At 48.2% G+C, this 14,847-nt stretch overlaps 1 protein-coding gene across 1 annotated transcript in view; it reads right to left on the bottom strand.

Moving 5' to 3' along the window:
* Nucleotides 1-619, bottom strand: part of PPL (periplakin) — a 60,002-nt gene extending 59,383 nt beyond the window's left edge. Inside the window, exon 1 of the mRNA XM_075318428.1 lies at nucleotides 286-619. Within this exon, the coding sequence (XP_075174543.1) occupies nucleotides 286-350 (65 nt within the window). The 5' untranslated portion in view covers nucleotides 351-619. The remainder of the gene's footprint in view (nucleotides 1-285) is intronic.
* Between the last annotated feature and the right edge of the window lie 14,228 nt (nucleotides 620-14,847).

Below are 14,847 nucleotides of genomic sequence, written 5' to 3'. Positions count from 1 at the left end.
GTACAGGTGAGTGGATCCCCTCTTTAGGGCACGGATTAGTGGATCCCCTCTGTAGAGTGGGCACAGGTGAGTGGATCCCCTCTGCAGAGTGGGCACAGGTGAGTGGATCCCCTCTGCAGAGTGGGCACAGGTGAGTGGATCCCCTCTGCAGAGTGGGCACAGGTGAGTGGATCCCCTCTGCAGAGTGGGCACAGGTGAGTGCATTCCTCTGTAGGTGACAGTGTACAGGTGAGTGGATCCCCTCTGTATAGGGCACAGGTGAGTGGATCCCCTGTGAGTACTTACACTTTGGGCTGCACAGAGTTGGGGCTGTACTTTGCAGTGGTTTTCTTCTTGAATAAGGAGCTCATGTTTTGGGCTCCTCGGTGGCTTCTGGCTGGTGGCCGGTGACTCTTGGCTGGTGGCCGGTGGCTTCTGGCTCGTTGTTGGTGGCTTCTCGCCGGTGACTCTTGGCTGGTGGCCGGTGACTCTTGGCTGGTGGCCGGTGGCTTCTAGCTGGTGGCCGGTGGCTTCTAGCTGGTGGCCGGTGACTCTCGGCTGTCCGGTGGTGACTCTGCGGAGTGTGTGAGGTGTTGGCTCCTGGCTGGGGAGTCGCAGGGAGTCAGTGAGGAGCCTGGGATCCTGCTCTACAGGTAGGAGGGGGAGTGATCTGGATGGGCAGGTGATTACCTGGAAGGTGGAGCAGCCTGCAGTGCACTCCACCTCTCACAGGCAGGAGCAGCAGCATGGAGTGTCCTCTGCAGCTGGGGGCCAGGCTTAACCCCTGCCCTGCCACAGCCCCCCCCCCCCCCCAACCCCCCCCCCCCCCCCCCCCCCCCAGAGCCCCAGATCAGGGTGCAGGAGACACATGTCTGATGGGGGTGCATCCACTAGTGCTACAATTCCTGATAGGAGCAGTTATCAGGGCATGCTGGGGGTTGTAGTACCACAAGCGGAGGGCCCCAGGGTGACAGACTCTGCCCTGGATCCTGACACCTTACATTACACTCATTGCACTGAGAATTCACCTGCCACCTGGCAGTGGAGGGGTTAATCCCATGTGCTCTGTTTTTAGAGTAGAGATAGGAGTGGCAGAAAGTGACAGCTCCAGGCAGAGGGGGGGGGGGGGGGGGAGGGAGGGGTGCATACCAGACACTGACAGCCCAAAACCTGCACCAATCCACTGCAATGGGGGGAGTCTCCAGAGCCAGGCCCCACATCCTCTGCCATCCCTGTGCTGTCATCACAGAGGGGCAGAATCACCTGCTGGATTCATAACATCCCATAATGTCCCAATAGCTGCATAGTATCCCCTTATATTACAGGAGGATAGTAATGCCGCCATATAGTGCTACAAAAAGTGCCCTATCACGCTTCATAGAAGTGCTGACCCAACATAATGGTGCGATATATTACCTTCATTGCAATGTTCTATGGTGCCCACATAATAGTGTGTGTACACATAATACTGTCACATGGTGCCTACCTAATAGTGTATACATATTACTGCCATATAGTGCTTATAATACTGGCAGATATGTAAACACTATTATGTAGGCACTATTACTGCCATATAGTGGCTACATAATAGTGTATGTATAATACTGCCTACATAATAGTGTATACATACTACTGCCATATAGTGCCTATGTAATAGTACTATCCCTACACCACCCACATATGACAGCAGTGCAGTATACAGTGTGCCCACCCATATCCTGTCCACCGCCATTAACTTGAGAACGGCGGCAGCTATAGGCATAGAAGTGGTGTCTAGGTATAGTAAAGTAGCCATGTGCTATGCAATGAAACCACCTATAGCGCCACCTGGTGGAAAACAACGGAGTTAGCATTTTTATCTTGAAAATGGAACGAGAGAGAGAAAAAAAGTGAATTACAAAGTTGTAGGGCATCATCAATTCAATAGGAATCCACACCTTGCATACAGAAATGCTATGATTAGAAGGTGTAAACCTCACAAGGCTGCGGACGTGAAGTGATACCTCATGGAGACCGTCCTACAAGTCATTAGGTATGATGGCTGTGTGGAGTGGCCTCCGCTCACCTGACCTGACCCCATTGGACTTCTTTCTGTGAGGTCACATCACACAGCAGGTGTATGCGACCCCTCCACCAATATTGCAGGACCTACGACCACGTATCACAGATGCTTGTGCAAACGTGTCACCTACCATATTGCCCAACGTGCAGCAAGATACAGTATGCTGTGCAGAGCCCAGATGTGCATTGCAGCTGACGGGGGCCACTAATGAGCGCCATATGCGTGACCAGCATTCAATGTTTTGGGGGGGGTGGGGGGGGTCATGGGTTTCATATCATAGCATTTCTGTATACAAGGTGTCCATTCGTATTGAATTGATGAGGCCCTACAACTTTGTAATTCATTTTTTTTCTCTGTCTCGTTCCGTTTTCGAGATAAAAATGCTAACTCCGTTGTTTTCCACCAGGTGGCGCTATAGGTGGTTTCATTGTGTAGCGCATGGCTACTTTACTATACCTAGACACCACTTCTATGCCTATCTTTACTATACCTAGACACCACTTCTATGCCTATCTTTACTATACCTAGACACCACTTCTATGCCTATCTTTACTATACCTAGACACCACTTCTATGCCTATCTTTATTATACCTAGATACCACTTCTATGCCTATAGCTGCCGCCGTTCTCAAGTTATTGGCGGTGGACAGAATATGGGTGGACACCCTGTATAATGTATATACCGCAGCCGGCACGTGTCCCTCTCTTGCAGGTGATGTACAGATAATATTGGTGCCTCGGCTGCCCAACATAATCAGAGACGCCTTAGACTCCGCTGTAATAATAAGCGTCCCATCTGTGCCCCTGATCCCTGTGCCTCCCCTAAACCCCTGTGGCCTCGGCTTGTGCCAAGATTTGCCTCTTAGGCAACACCATCACACCAAGTGGGTAAGGGGGAGCTTCTGCCCGTCTGCTGTCGGTGGAGGGAGTTCTGCTCTGAGGACGATCTCTGCTGTCGGTGGAGGGAGTTCTGCTCTGAGGGTGATCCCTGCTGCTGGCGATGGAGGGAGTTCTGCTCTAAGGGTGATCCCTGCTGCTGTTGGTGGAGGGAGTTCTGCTCTGAGGGTGATCCCTGATGCTGTCGGTGAAGGGAGTTCTGCTCTGAGGGCGATCCCTGCTGCTGTTGGTGGAGGGAGTTCTGCTCTGAGGGTGATCCCTGCTGCTGTTGGTGGAGGGAGTTCTGCGCTGAGGGTGATCCCTGCTGCTGCTGGCGATGGAGGGAGTTCTGCTCTGAGGGTGATCCCTGCTGCTGTTGGTGGAGGGAGTTCTGCTCTGAGGGTGATCCCTGCTGCTGTTGGTGGAGGGAGTTCTGCTCTGAGGGTGATCCCTGCTGCTGTTGGTGGAGGGAGTTCTGCTCTGAGGGTGATCCCTGCTGCTGTCGGTGAAGGGAGTTCTGCTCTGAGGGCGATCCCTGCTGCTGTTGGTGGAGGGAGTTCTGCTCTGAGGGTGATCCCTGCTGCTGCTGGCGATGGAGGGAGTTCTGCTCTAAGGGTGATCCCTGCTGCTGTTGGTGGAGGGAGTTCTGCTCTGAGGGTGATCCCTGCTGCTGTTGGTGAAGGGAGTTCTGCTCTGAGGGTGATCCCTGCTGCTGTTGGTGGAGGGAGTTATGGTCTGAGGGTGAGCCCTGCTGCTGTTGGTGGAGGGAGTTCTGCTCTGAGGGTGATCCCTGCTGTTTACGGCGGAGGGAGTTCTGCTCTGAGGGTGATCCCTGCTCCATCCTGACAGTGAATAATTCACATTCTTCTCTCCTGGTGAATAATATTTTGCAGGTAGCGCTGTGTCCTCAGTGAGTCACAGGTTGGGACCGTGTGTCCCTCCCGCCCCCGCTGACAGAGGCCCCGCCAGTGACATTAATACTATTATCCCGCACAGCCTGAATCTGCAATGCTGCCAAATCACCCTCCAGATCCCCGCTCAGCATTGTCTACAGCTCTGCTCATCCTGAGCCTCCTGGTGCATGAATGTACAAATTGCAGTAGGCCCAGAGGAGCTGGAGGAGGTGATGTCCCCTTTAAATCCCACAGTGACGGCTGTGGACAGTGGACCTGTGGGAGATCACGTCTGCTGCCCAGTGATCGCTTCCTCCGCAGGATTTCCATAGCATTTGCTTATTGCCACGTGCGACATCAGCGCTAGAAAACTTTACTTAAAGGGTATGAATACTTTTCCCCCAAAAAAATGTTCGCCTTTTAAATCAAATGCAGCAATTTCACAAAAAATCCTACCTAAAACTCTGCTACCGTTTTGTGTATACAGCTCCTCTGCAGGCCCATGTGTCTCCATGGTAACAGACTACAATTAGACGCTATGTAGTCAGAACTTGCTATTGTGAGATGGATTTCTACTGTCCGTAGTTTATATAGAAGAGGAGGAGGATGAGGAGGGCAGGATCTGACCACATGGGGTGTGTTTGTAGTCTGTAATTATTTGGGTCTAGATGTATTGAAGCAATAACAAATGAATTGCAAAAGTATTCATACCCCCCTAAATAAATTCCCAGCCATAGCAATACTTTTATAATCATATATATATATATATATAGATCCAGTGCATCTAAACCAAATGAGCCACCTTACAAAAAAATGGTTACCGTTTTGTGTATACAGCTCCTCTGCAGGCCCATGTGTCTCCATGGTTACAGGCTGTTTACAAACTCTGTGTTGCTGGAGAGGAGGGGGACTGTCCCATGACCTCCAGGTCACAGCACACACACAGATTTGTATACAGATTGTAACCATGGAGACGCATAGGCCTGCAAAGGAGCTGCATACACAAAACGGGAGATATTTTTTGTAATCAAGACTATTTAGACGGTTGCCACATTTCTTAGTTCGCATGCATTAGGGCTAAGAAAAATCAATCGTTGCAAAAGTTTACACACCCCTTAAAGGATCCCTGACATCTTGTTGCAAAAGTTTACACACCCCTTAAAAGATCCCTGGCATATGAGTGGCAGAGGGGGGGCTATACGAGGACTTTAGGACCGCTATGCTTTGCTGTAAGGTTTATTGAGGTGCCACACACGTCTCAGTGGTGATGTAAAGCTTCACTTCTCCTGCAGGGGGCGCACATTGATCACCAAAATTATTAGGGGTTGTTAGGGGTGGGCTGGCCCGGGGGTCTGGGAGGCAGATGCCCCCCAGGCCGACCCCCCCCCCCCCCCCTTCCCCAAGTTGTCGAAATATGGACAATCCCTTTAAGCACAGGCCAGGCCGCCGCAGAGTCACTTCCAGGCTCAGATCAGAGTCTCCGAATCTTGGAGGATCAGGTTTTGGAGGTAAGACGCGGAGTGGACGATCCACATTCTTCTGGGTTGTAGATTGGTGTCGGAGGGAGTGGCCCCCGAGGACGGCTCATTCCTCCCAGTGACACATCAGGGAACGATTTACATTTTTGGGTTTTTGCACGAGTAGAAACGTATGAGTCAAGCACATGGGTGCAATGCTCTGCAGCAGGGGCGGGGGCAGATACCGCTGCCATTCATGAATCAGGAGGCTCAGGATGAACAAAAGTGACAATCTGAGATTGGGGGTCTGCAGCGCCTCCCTTATTGGAGCCGAGGGGCAGGTGCTCGACCTCCATTGCCTATAGGACCAGTCCCATAGACAATGACTGGAGCAGACTCCAAGGGATCACTAAGGGTCCCCGCAATCAATAAGTTATCTCCTGTTCTAAGGAAGGGGGAGAATGTTCCCATTCACTGACCGCAAGCAGAGATGCAGAGCAGCCAATGAAAGCCCCCATGCTAGGATTAGGGCTCAGTGTGCCATGAATGTGCCCTCTGCCTGGCACAGCGCCATCAGGAGGCAGGCGCCGGTGTGCGCACTGTATAAACAAGAAGGCTGGAGCTGCTGTGAATAGGATCAGTCATCAGCTCCCGCCGCTGATATTATGTATGTTTCACCCGGGGCGCTGGGGTCTGCAGGGCATGGGTGGAGCGTGATCGCTATGTAGGGTGTGTCACCTGGGAAAATACTGTACACACTGCACACACATGAAAGTAATAGTGTGCCGCCCCCGTGCCAGCAGCCGGGCTGCTCGGATCTGGACCCGCGGTGGCTCGTGGGGCGTCCGGACCCAGGGGTCGTGCGGCCACTCGAATAAAGGGGGGTAATTACAGGGGATTATTAATTTATAGTTCGTGACGCCACCCATGGTAATGTGGAGTACCACCGCTGCAGCTGGGAGTACCCGGGGGCGATGGAGTGGGCAGCCAGGTGTTAGACCCCTCCACGGGTAGGGGGATGCCCCGGGACTCGGTGATGGTGACTGGGGTGTGCGGCGGGGAGCGAAGAGGGACACTTGCGTACTCATTCAGTCCATAAAGCTGACACCGACAACTGGATGAACCAAAGTTCTGGACACCGCTGCCGCTGAGGGGAGCTTAGTTCAGGTCCCGTCCCCGATGGTGCTGCCTGGTGATCCGTGACCTTCCTCCTGGCACTAAGTTCACTTCTCTGTTGGCCCCGGTAGCATAAAACTATTTGGGTCCCGCTCCCTACTATGGCTAAGTGTGGGAGCTTGCTCTCAGGGTTCACGCTTGGGATTTTCTGGACCGTTTTAGTGGAAAGTCCCACCCCCCTCGTTGCGCTAGTACCCCGATTTTGGATCTTGAAGGCTCCGTTCTCGTCAGTTAAATTGTCAGGACGCCTGAAGCTACTCCCTGACCTAGAGTCCACGTACCCCGTCGTGCCCTGGTCCCAGCCCGGTGATGGTACAAGGCCACCGGCTGTTCCCTACGACAGTTCAGTGCCCCTTGTCACGATCCCGTGACCAGGGGTCCAGCTTTTATTAGGCCCAGACCAACGTCTGCCACCTAGATATTCCAAGGAGCCCGGCTCCTGACCACCTCTCTCCTTCCACTCCTAACTTCAACCTCACTCTCCAAACTCCAACTTCAACTGCCTCTTGATTGACACTCCTAACCTCACCTTTAACCACCCCGCCCCCCCAAAAGTGGGCAACACTATTCCACTCAGGCCGTCCACTGGTGTGTCTGGTGGGTGTGGTGCAGAGTGTACCTAGGATTTTAATTGGCTGATGTAAGCAACACCATGTAGTTGGGGACCCATAACCAAGGAGAAGATGGATATTGCACAGAAGGGCAGATTGTGCAATACCCTGTGACGACCTGATAGTCCAGGGACGTCACAATAGCACCTCCTGTGTACAGCAAGACATGGGCACTGGAGGTCTGTTAGGCTCGGGACATGGGCACTGGAGGTCTGTTAGGCCCGGGACATGGGCACTGGAGGTCTGTCAGGCCCAGGACATGGGCACTGGAGGTCTGTTAGGCCCAGGACATGGGCACTGAAGGTCTGTCAGGCCCGGGACATGGGCACTGGAGGTCTGTTAGGCCCCGGACATGGGCACTGGAGGTCTGTCAGGCCCAGGACATGGGCACTGGAGGTCTGTTAGGCCCGGGACATGGGCACTGAAGGTCTGTCAGGCCCAGGACAGGGTCACTGAAGGTCTGTCAGGCCCGGGACATGGGCACTGGAGGTCTGTTAGGCCCGGGACATGGGCACTGGAGGTCTGTTAGGCCCGGGACATGGGCACTGGAGGTCTGTTAGGCCCAGGACATGGGCACTGGAGGTCTGTCAGGCCCAGGACATGGGCACTGGAGGTCTGTCAGGCCCGGGACATGGGCACTGGAGGTCTGTTAGGCCCGGGACATGGGCACTGGAGGTCTGTTAGGCCCCGGACATGGGCACTGGAGGTCTGTCAGGCCCAGGACATGGGCACTGGAGGTCTGTCAGGCCCAGGACACGGGCACTGGAGGTCTGTCAGACACAGGACATGGGCACTGGAGGTCTGTTAGGCCCAGGACATGGGCACTGGAGGTCTGTCAGACACAGGACATGGGCACTGGAGGTCTGTCAGGCCCAGGGCAGGGGCATTGGAGGTCTGTCATGCCCAGCACATGGGCACTGGAGGTCTGTCAGGCCCAGCACATGGGCACTGGAGGTCTGTCATGCCCAGCACATGGGCACTGGAGGTCTGTCAGGCCCAGCACATGGGCACTGGAGGTCTGTCAGGCCCAGGACATGGGCACTGGAGGTCTGTCAGGACATGGGCACTGGAGGTCTGTCAGGCCCAGGACATGGGCACTGGAGGTCTGTCAGGCCCAGGACATGGGCACTGGAGGTCTGTCAGGCCCAGGACATGAGCACTGGAGGTCTGTCAGGCCCAGGACATGAGCACTGGAGGTCTGTCAGGCCCAGGACATGAGCACTGGAGGTCTGTCAGGCCCAGGACACGGGCACTGGAGGTCTGTCAGGACATGGGCACTGGAGGTCTGTCAGGCCCAGGACATGGGCACTGGAGGTCTGTCAGGCCCAGGACATGAGCACTGGAGGTCTGTCAGGCCCAGGACATGAGCACTGGAGGTCTGTCAGGCCCAGGACATGAGCACTGGAGGTCTGTCAGGCCCAGGACATGAGCACTGGAGGTCTGTCAGACACAGGACATGGGCACTGGAGGTCTGTCAGACACAGGACATGGGCACTGGAGGTCTGTCAGACACAGGACATGGGCACTGGAGGTCTGTTAGGCCCAGGACATGGGCACTGGAGGTCTGTCAGACACAGGACATGGGCACTGGAGGTCTGTCAGACACAGAACATGGGCACTGGAGGTCTGTCAGGCCCAGGGCAGGGGCATTGGAGGTCTGTCATGCCCAGCACATGGGCACTGGAGGTCTGTCATGCCCAGCACATGGGCACTGGAGGTCTGTCAGGCCCAGCACATGGGCACTGGAGGTCTGTCAGGCCCAGGACATGGGCACTGGAGGTCTGTCAGGCCCAGGACATGGGCACTGGAGGTCTGTCAGGCCCAGGACATGGGCACTGGAGGTCTGTCAGGACATGGGCACTGGAGGTCTGTCAGGCCCAGGACATGGGCACTGGAGGTCTGTCAGGCCCAGGACAGAGGCACTGGAGGTCTGTCAGGCCCAGGACATGGGCACTGGAGGTCTGTCAGGCCCAGGACACGGGCACTGGAGGTCTGTCAGACCCAGGACAGGGGCAGTGGAGGTCTGTCAGGCCCAGCATATGGGCACCTTGTGCCATAAAGATAGTAGGAGGACGACCATGAAAGCCAAGCTATCCGACCCATCGATTTCCAAGGAAATTCTGCTCCAGTCACCTCCAGAGCTGCAATCCACATTCTGCTGTGTGCCCTGATGAATACGTATATGACCCCACAGCTGAGCTGTACCCCTGTGCCGTCTGAGCACCCGCAAAAAAAAGTAACACCATTTCGGATGCAGCTTTGGATGTGATTAGATAAGAAAATCTAATGTCAGTGATAATTACGGCCGAGTCTATAGAAAGTGATTATGGAGATCAGTGACTTATTTTAGCTCCTATTCACATTCATTACCAGAAACCCGGCCCAGATCTGTGCGGAGAGGGGTGCGGACCCGGGCGCAGCGCCGACTGATGGAGGATTCGCTCCCTTTATATGTACAGAAGAGAGATGACAACTCCCTGCTCTCTGGTTTCATTCACACAGTCAGATGTATCATGTGCCTGGAATCCATGTCTGTAATATCCAAATGTGACCCCATTATACTCCCTATAAGGCCCGGACTGTGCTGTGCTGGGGTGCCAGGTGACGAGGAGGAAACTGAGGAACACTCAGTATGTCACCTACATAGAACGATCACATACACTGCACGATACAGCACAGAAAACAGCCATCATTCTAGAACATTGGGCGGTATTATAGCAGTTATATTCTTGCACATAGGGGCAGTATTATAGCAGTTATATTCTTGTATATAGGGGGCAGTATTATAGTAGTTATATTCTTGTATATAAGGGGCAGTATTAGAGCAGTTATATTCTTGTACATAAGGGCAGTATTATAGTAGTTATATTCTTGTACATAAGGGCAGTATTATAGTAGTTATATTCTTGTACATAGGGGCAGTATTATAGCAGTTATATTCTTGTACATAGGGGCAGTATTATAGCAGTTATATTCTTGTACATAGGGGCAGTATTATAGTAGTTATATTCTTGTACATAGGGGCAATATTATAGTAGTTATATTCTTGTACATAAGGGCAGTATTATAGTAGTTATATTCTTGTACATAGGGGCAGTATTATAGTAGTTATAATCTTGTACATAGGGGCAGTATTATAGTAGTTATATTCTTGTACATAGGGGCAGTATTATAGTAGTTATAATCTTGTACATAGGGGCAGTATTATAGCAGTTATATTACTGTACATAGGGGCAGTATTATAGCAGTTATATTCTTGTACATAGGGGGCAGTATTATAGTAGTTATATTCTTGTACATAGGGGGCAGTATTATAGTAGTTATATTCTTGTACATGGGGGCAGCATTATAGTAGTTATATTCCTGTACATGGGGGCAGTATTATAGTAGTTATATTCTTGTACATAGGGGGCAGTATTATAGTAGTTATATTCTTGTACATAGGGACAGTATTATAGTAGTAATATTCTTGTACATAGGGGGCAGTATTATAGTAGTAATATTCTTGTACATAGGGGGCAGCATTATAGTAGTTATATTCTTGTACATAGGGACAGTATTATTGTAGTTATATTCTTGTACATAGGGGGCAGTATTATAGTAGTTATATTCTTGTACATAGGGACAGTATTATAGTAGTAATATTCTTGAACATAGGGGGCAGTATTATAGTAGTTATATTCGTGTACATAGGGGCAGTATTATAGTAGTTATATTCTTCTATATAAGGGCAGTATTATAGTAGTTATATTCTTGTACATAGGGGCAGTATTATAGTAGTAATATTCTTGTACATAGGGGCAGTATTATAGTAGTTATATTCTTGTACATAGGAGTAGTATTATAGTAGTTATATTCTTGTACATAGGGGCAGTATTATAGTAGTTATATTCATGTACATAGGGGGCAGTATTATAGTAGTAATATTCTTGTACATAGGGCGCAGCATTATAGTAGTTATATTCTTGTACATAGGGAGCAGTATTATAGTAGTTATATTCTTGTACATAGGGACAGTATTATAGTAGTAATATTCTTGTACATAGGGGGCAGTATTATAGTAGTTATATTCGTGTACATAGGGGCAGTATTATAGTAGTTATATTCTTGTACATAGGGGGCAGTATTATAGTAGTTATATTCTTGTACATAGGAGCAGTATTATAGTAGTTATATTCTTGTACATAGGGGGCAGTATTATAGCAGTTATATTCTTGTACATAGGGGCAGTATTATAGTAGTTATATTCTTGTACATAGGGGGCAGTATTATAGTAGTTATATTCTTGTACATAGGAGCAGTATTATAGTAGTTATATTCTTGTACATAGGGGGCAGTATTATAGTAGTTATATTCTTGTACATAGGGGCAGTATTATAGTAGTTATATTCTTGTACATAGGGGGCAGTATTATAGTAGTTATATTCTTGTACATAGGGGGCAGTATTATAGTAGTTATATTCTTGTACATAGGGAGCAGTATTATAGTAGTTATATTCTTGTATATAGGGGCAGTAATATAGTAGTTATATTCTTGTACATAGGGGCAGTATTATAGTAGTTATATTCTTGTATATAGGGGGCAGTATTATAGTAGTTATATTCTTGTACATAGGGGCAGTATTATAGTAGTTATATTCTTGTACATAGAGGGCAGTATTATAGTAGTTATATTCTTGTACATAGGGGGCAGTATTATAGTAGTTATATTCTTGTATATAGGGGCAGTATTATAGTAGTTATATTCTTGTATATAGGGGCAGTAGTATTATAATTTTTGCCTCAGGACCCATTGGACTGTAGTTAGTCCCTGGTGGGCCGTTGTATTACCCTTCCTGACATATTACACTCCGCACAGCTCACTGTGGAGTAGACGCCTGTCGGTCAGACTCGGTTTTGCACTTATACCTCTGAGGCGGTTTTTCTGGTCGGTTTGGATTCCGTGAATGAAGACACGAGGACACACCAAATTATTCACCTTTACTTGAGATTTCATGTTTTGTAGCTGCCAAAATCACATTTCTCAGCGCCGTGTTCCTATAAATGTTTTAACGTTGAATCACAGCAAAAAGGCAGAAAAGGCCGATCCCTCCGCTGTGTGATCCCTCCGCTGTGTGATCCCTCCGCTGTGTGATCCCTCCGCTGTGTGATCCCTCCGCTGTGTGATCCCTCCGCTGTGTGATCCCTCCGCTGTGTGATCCCTCCGCTGTGTGATCCCTCCGCTGTGTGACGCCGTCAGGCACGATTATATTTCTCTCCTGCCCAGAACTTACCAAAACATTCAGTCTTCACAGGTTTCTCACAACCATCACAGGCAGAGGGGTCATTACTGCGGGCGGGGGGCTCACATAGATCTGTAACCAGCAACTCTCATCATTAACCCTTCTAATCCGACAACATTCCAGCAGCGCACAATGATTCTCCCCAGTGTCCGAACGAGGATAATACAGTGCGGTAAGAAAGATCCGGAACATTCTCTAAATTATTCACGGAATGGAAGATTTACCCTGATGAAGAAAAAAAGCAAATGTAAAACAGATCAACAACAGCAACAAAACGCCAAGAATCAGAGACAGATGGAAAATCATAAGATTAAGAGAAAAACACAAACAGCAAAAACCACAACCCCGAAATAATCAACTACAGCAGAAGAGGAGCACAAACTACAGCAAAGAAAATGTGTAATAATATAATACTGCCCCCTATGTACAAGAATATAACTGCTATAATACTGCCCCCTATGTACAAGAATATAACTGCTATAATACTGCCCCCTATGTACAAGAATATAACTACTATAATACTGCCCCTATGTATAAGAATATAACTACTATAATACTGCTCCTATGTACAAGAATATAACTACTATAATACTGCCCCTATGTACAAGAATATAACTACTATAATACTGCCTCCTATGTACAAGAATATAACTACTATAATACTGCTCCTATGTAGAAGAATATAACTGCTATAATACTGCCCCTATGTACAAGAATATAACTACTATAATACTGCTCCTATGTACAAGAATATAACTACTATAATACTGCTCCTATGTACAAGAATATAACTACTATAATACTGCCCCTATGTACAAGAATATAACTACTATAATACTGCCCCTATGTACAAGAATATAACTACTATAATACTGCCCCCTATGTACAAGAATATAACTACTATAATACTGCCCCTATGTACAAGAATATAACTTACTATAATACTGCTCCTATATACAAGAATATAACTACTATAATACTGCTCCTATGTACAGGAATATAACTACTATAATACTGCTCCTATGTACAAGAATATAACTGCTATAATACTGCCCCCTATGTACAAGAATATAACTACTATAATACTGCCCCCTATGTACATGAATATAACTACTATAATACTGCTCCTATGTGCAAGAATATAACTGCTATAATACTGCCCCTATGTACAAGAATATAACTACTATAATACTGTCCTCTATGTACAAGAATATAACTACTATAATACTGCCCCCCTATGTACAAGAATATAACCACTATAATACTGCCCCCTATATACAAGAATATAACTACTATAATACTGCCCCCATGTACAAGAATATAACTACTATAATACTGCCCCCATGTACAAGAATATAACTACTATAATACTGTCCCTATATACAAGAATATAACTACTATAATACTGCCCCCATGTACAAGAATATAACTACTATAATACTGCCCCTATGTACAAGAATATAACTACTATAATACTGCTCCTATGTGCAAGAATATAACTACTATAATACTGCCCCTATGTACAAGAATATAACTACTATAATACTGCCCCTATGTACAAGAATATAACTACTATAATACTGCCCCCTATGTACAAGAATATAACTACTATAATACTGCCCCCTATGTACAAGAATATAACTACTATAATACTGCTCCCTATGTACAAGAATATAACTGCTATAATACTGCTCCTATGTACAAGAATATAACTACTATAATACTGCCCCTATATACAAGAATATAACTACTATAATACTGCCCCTATATACAAGAATATAACTACTATAATACTGCTCCTATATACAAGAATATAACTACTATAATACTGCCCCTAGGTACAGGAATATAACTGCTATAATACTGAATCCTGTGTATAACATGGAAATGTCTTCTCTATTTTTCCTATTTAGCAGAATATAAGAATGGCGCAGTGGTTGCTGGATGATGCCGCCCCTGGAGACCTGTATGTAGTATGGCGCTGCTCCTGGCAGTGGCGCTCTTGTTATTGTATAATGTGGCCTTTGCTCTGTGCTGGACGCGGTGATGGAAATCCTGGCTGTGCAGATATGGGGGGGCCGCGGCTCCATAAACAGCGCACAGCTGTGCAGTGTTACAGGGGCGGCTGCTGTGAGTCAGATGAATATTCCCTCCGATATCTGGGAATCCCCCCTTATAATTACCTGTACCCCACAGATCTGCGCATATAGGGTAGAGCGCCCCCTGATGGAAGCTTCCCAGTATTCTATGTTATGTCACTGCAGGGTTCTCTGGCCAAATAGATACAGGAGGGGGGGGCAGAGAGAAGATTCCTAACCCTTTAGAATAGGGAAAATATTATCTCAGCTGCTGCAGCGCCTCTTTTTGAATCAGTCATATTATCAACCAACTGATCATGTGGGCACTGTATAGCGCTATCATTTGGGCACTCATGATATAGCTCTATCATGTGGGCACTCTGTAATGTGGGCACTGAGTGGTACTATCATGTGGGCACTGTATAGTGCTAT

The sequence above is a fragment of the Anomaloglossus baeobatrachus genome, chromosome 7, assembly GCF_048569485.1.
Source record: "Anomaloglossus baeobatrachus isolate aAnoBae1 chromosome 7, aAnoBae1.hap1, whole genome shotgun sequence".
In the NCBI taxonomy this organism is placed as follows: Eukaryota; Metazoa; Chordata; class Amphibia; order Anura; family Aromobatidae; genus Anomaloglossus; species Anomaloglossus baeobatrachus.
This window is presented reverse-complemented; position numbering and strand designations above follow the sequence as displayed.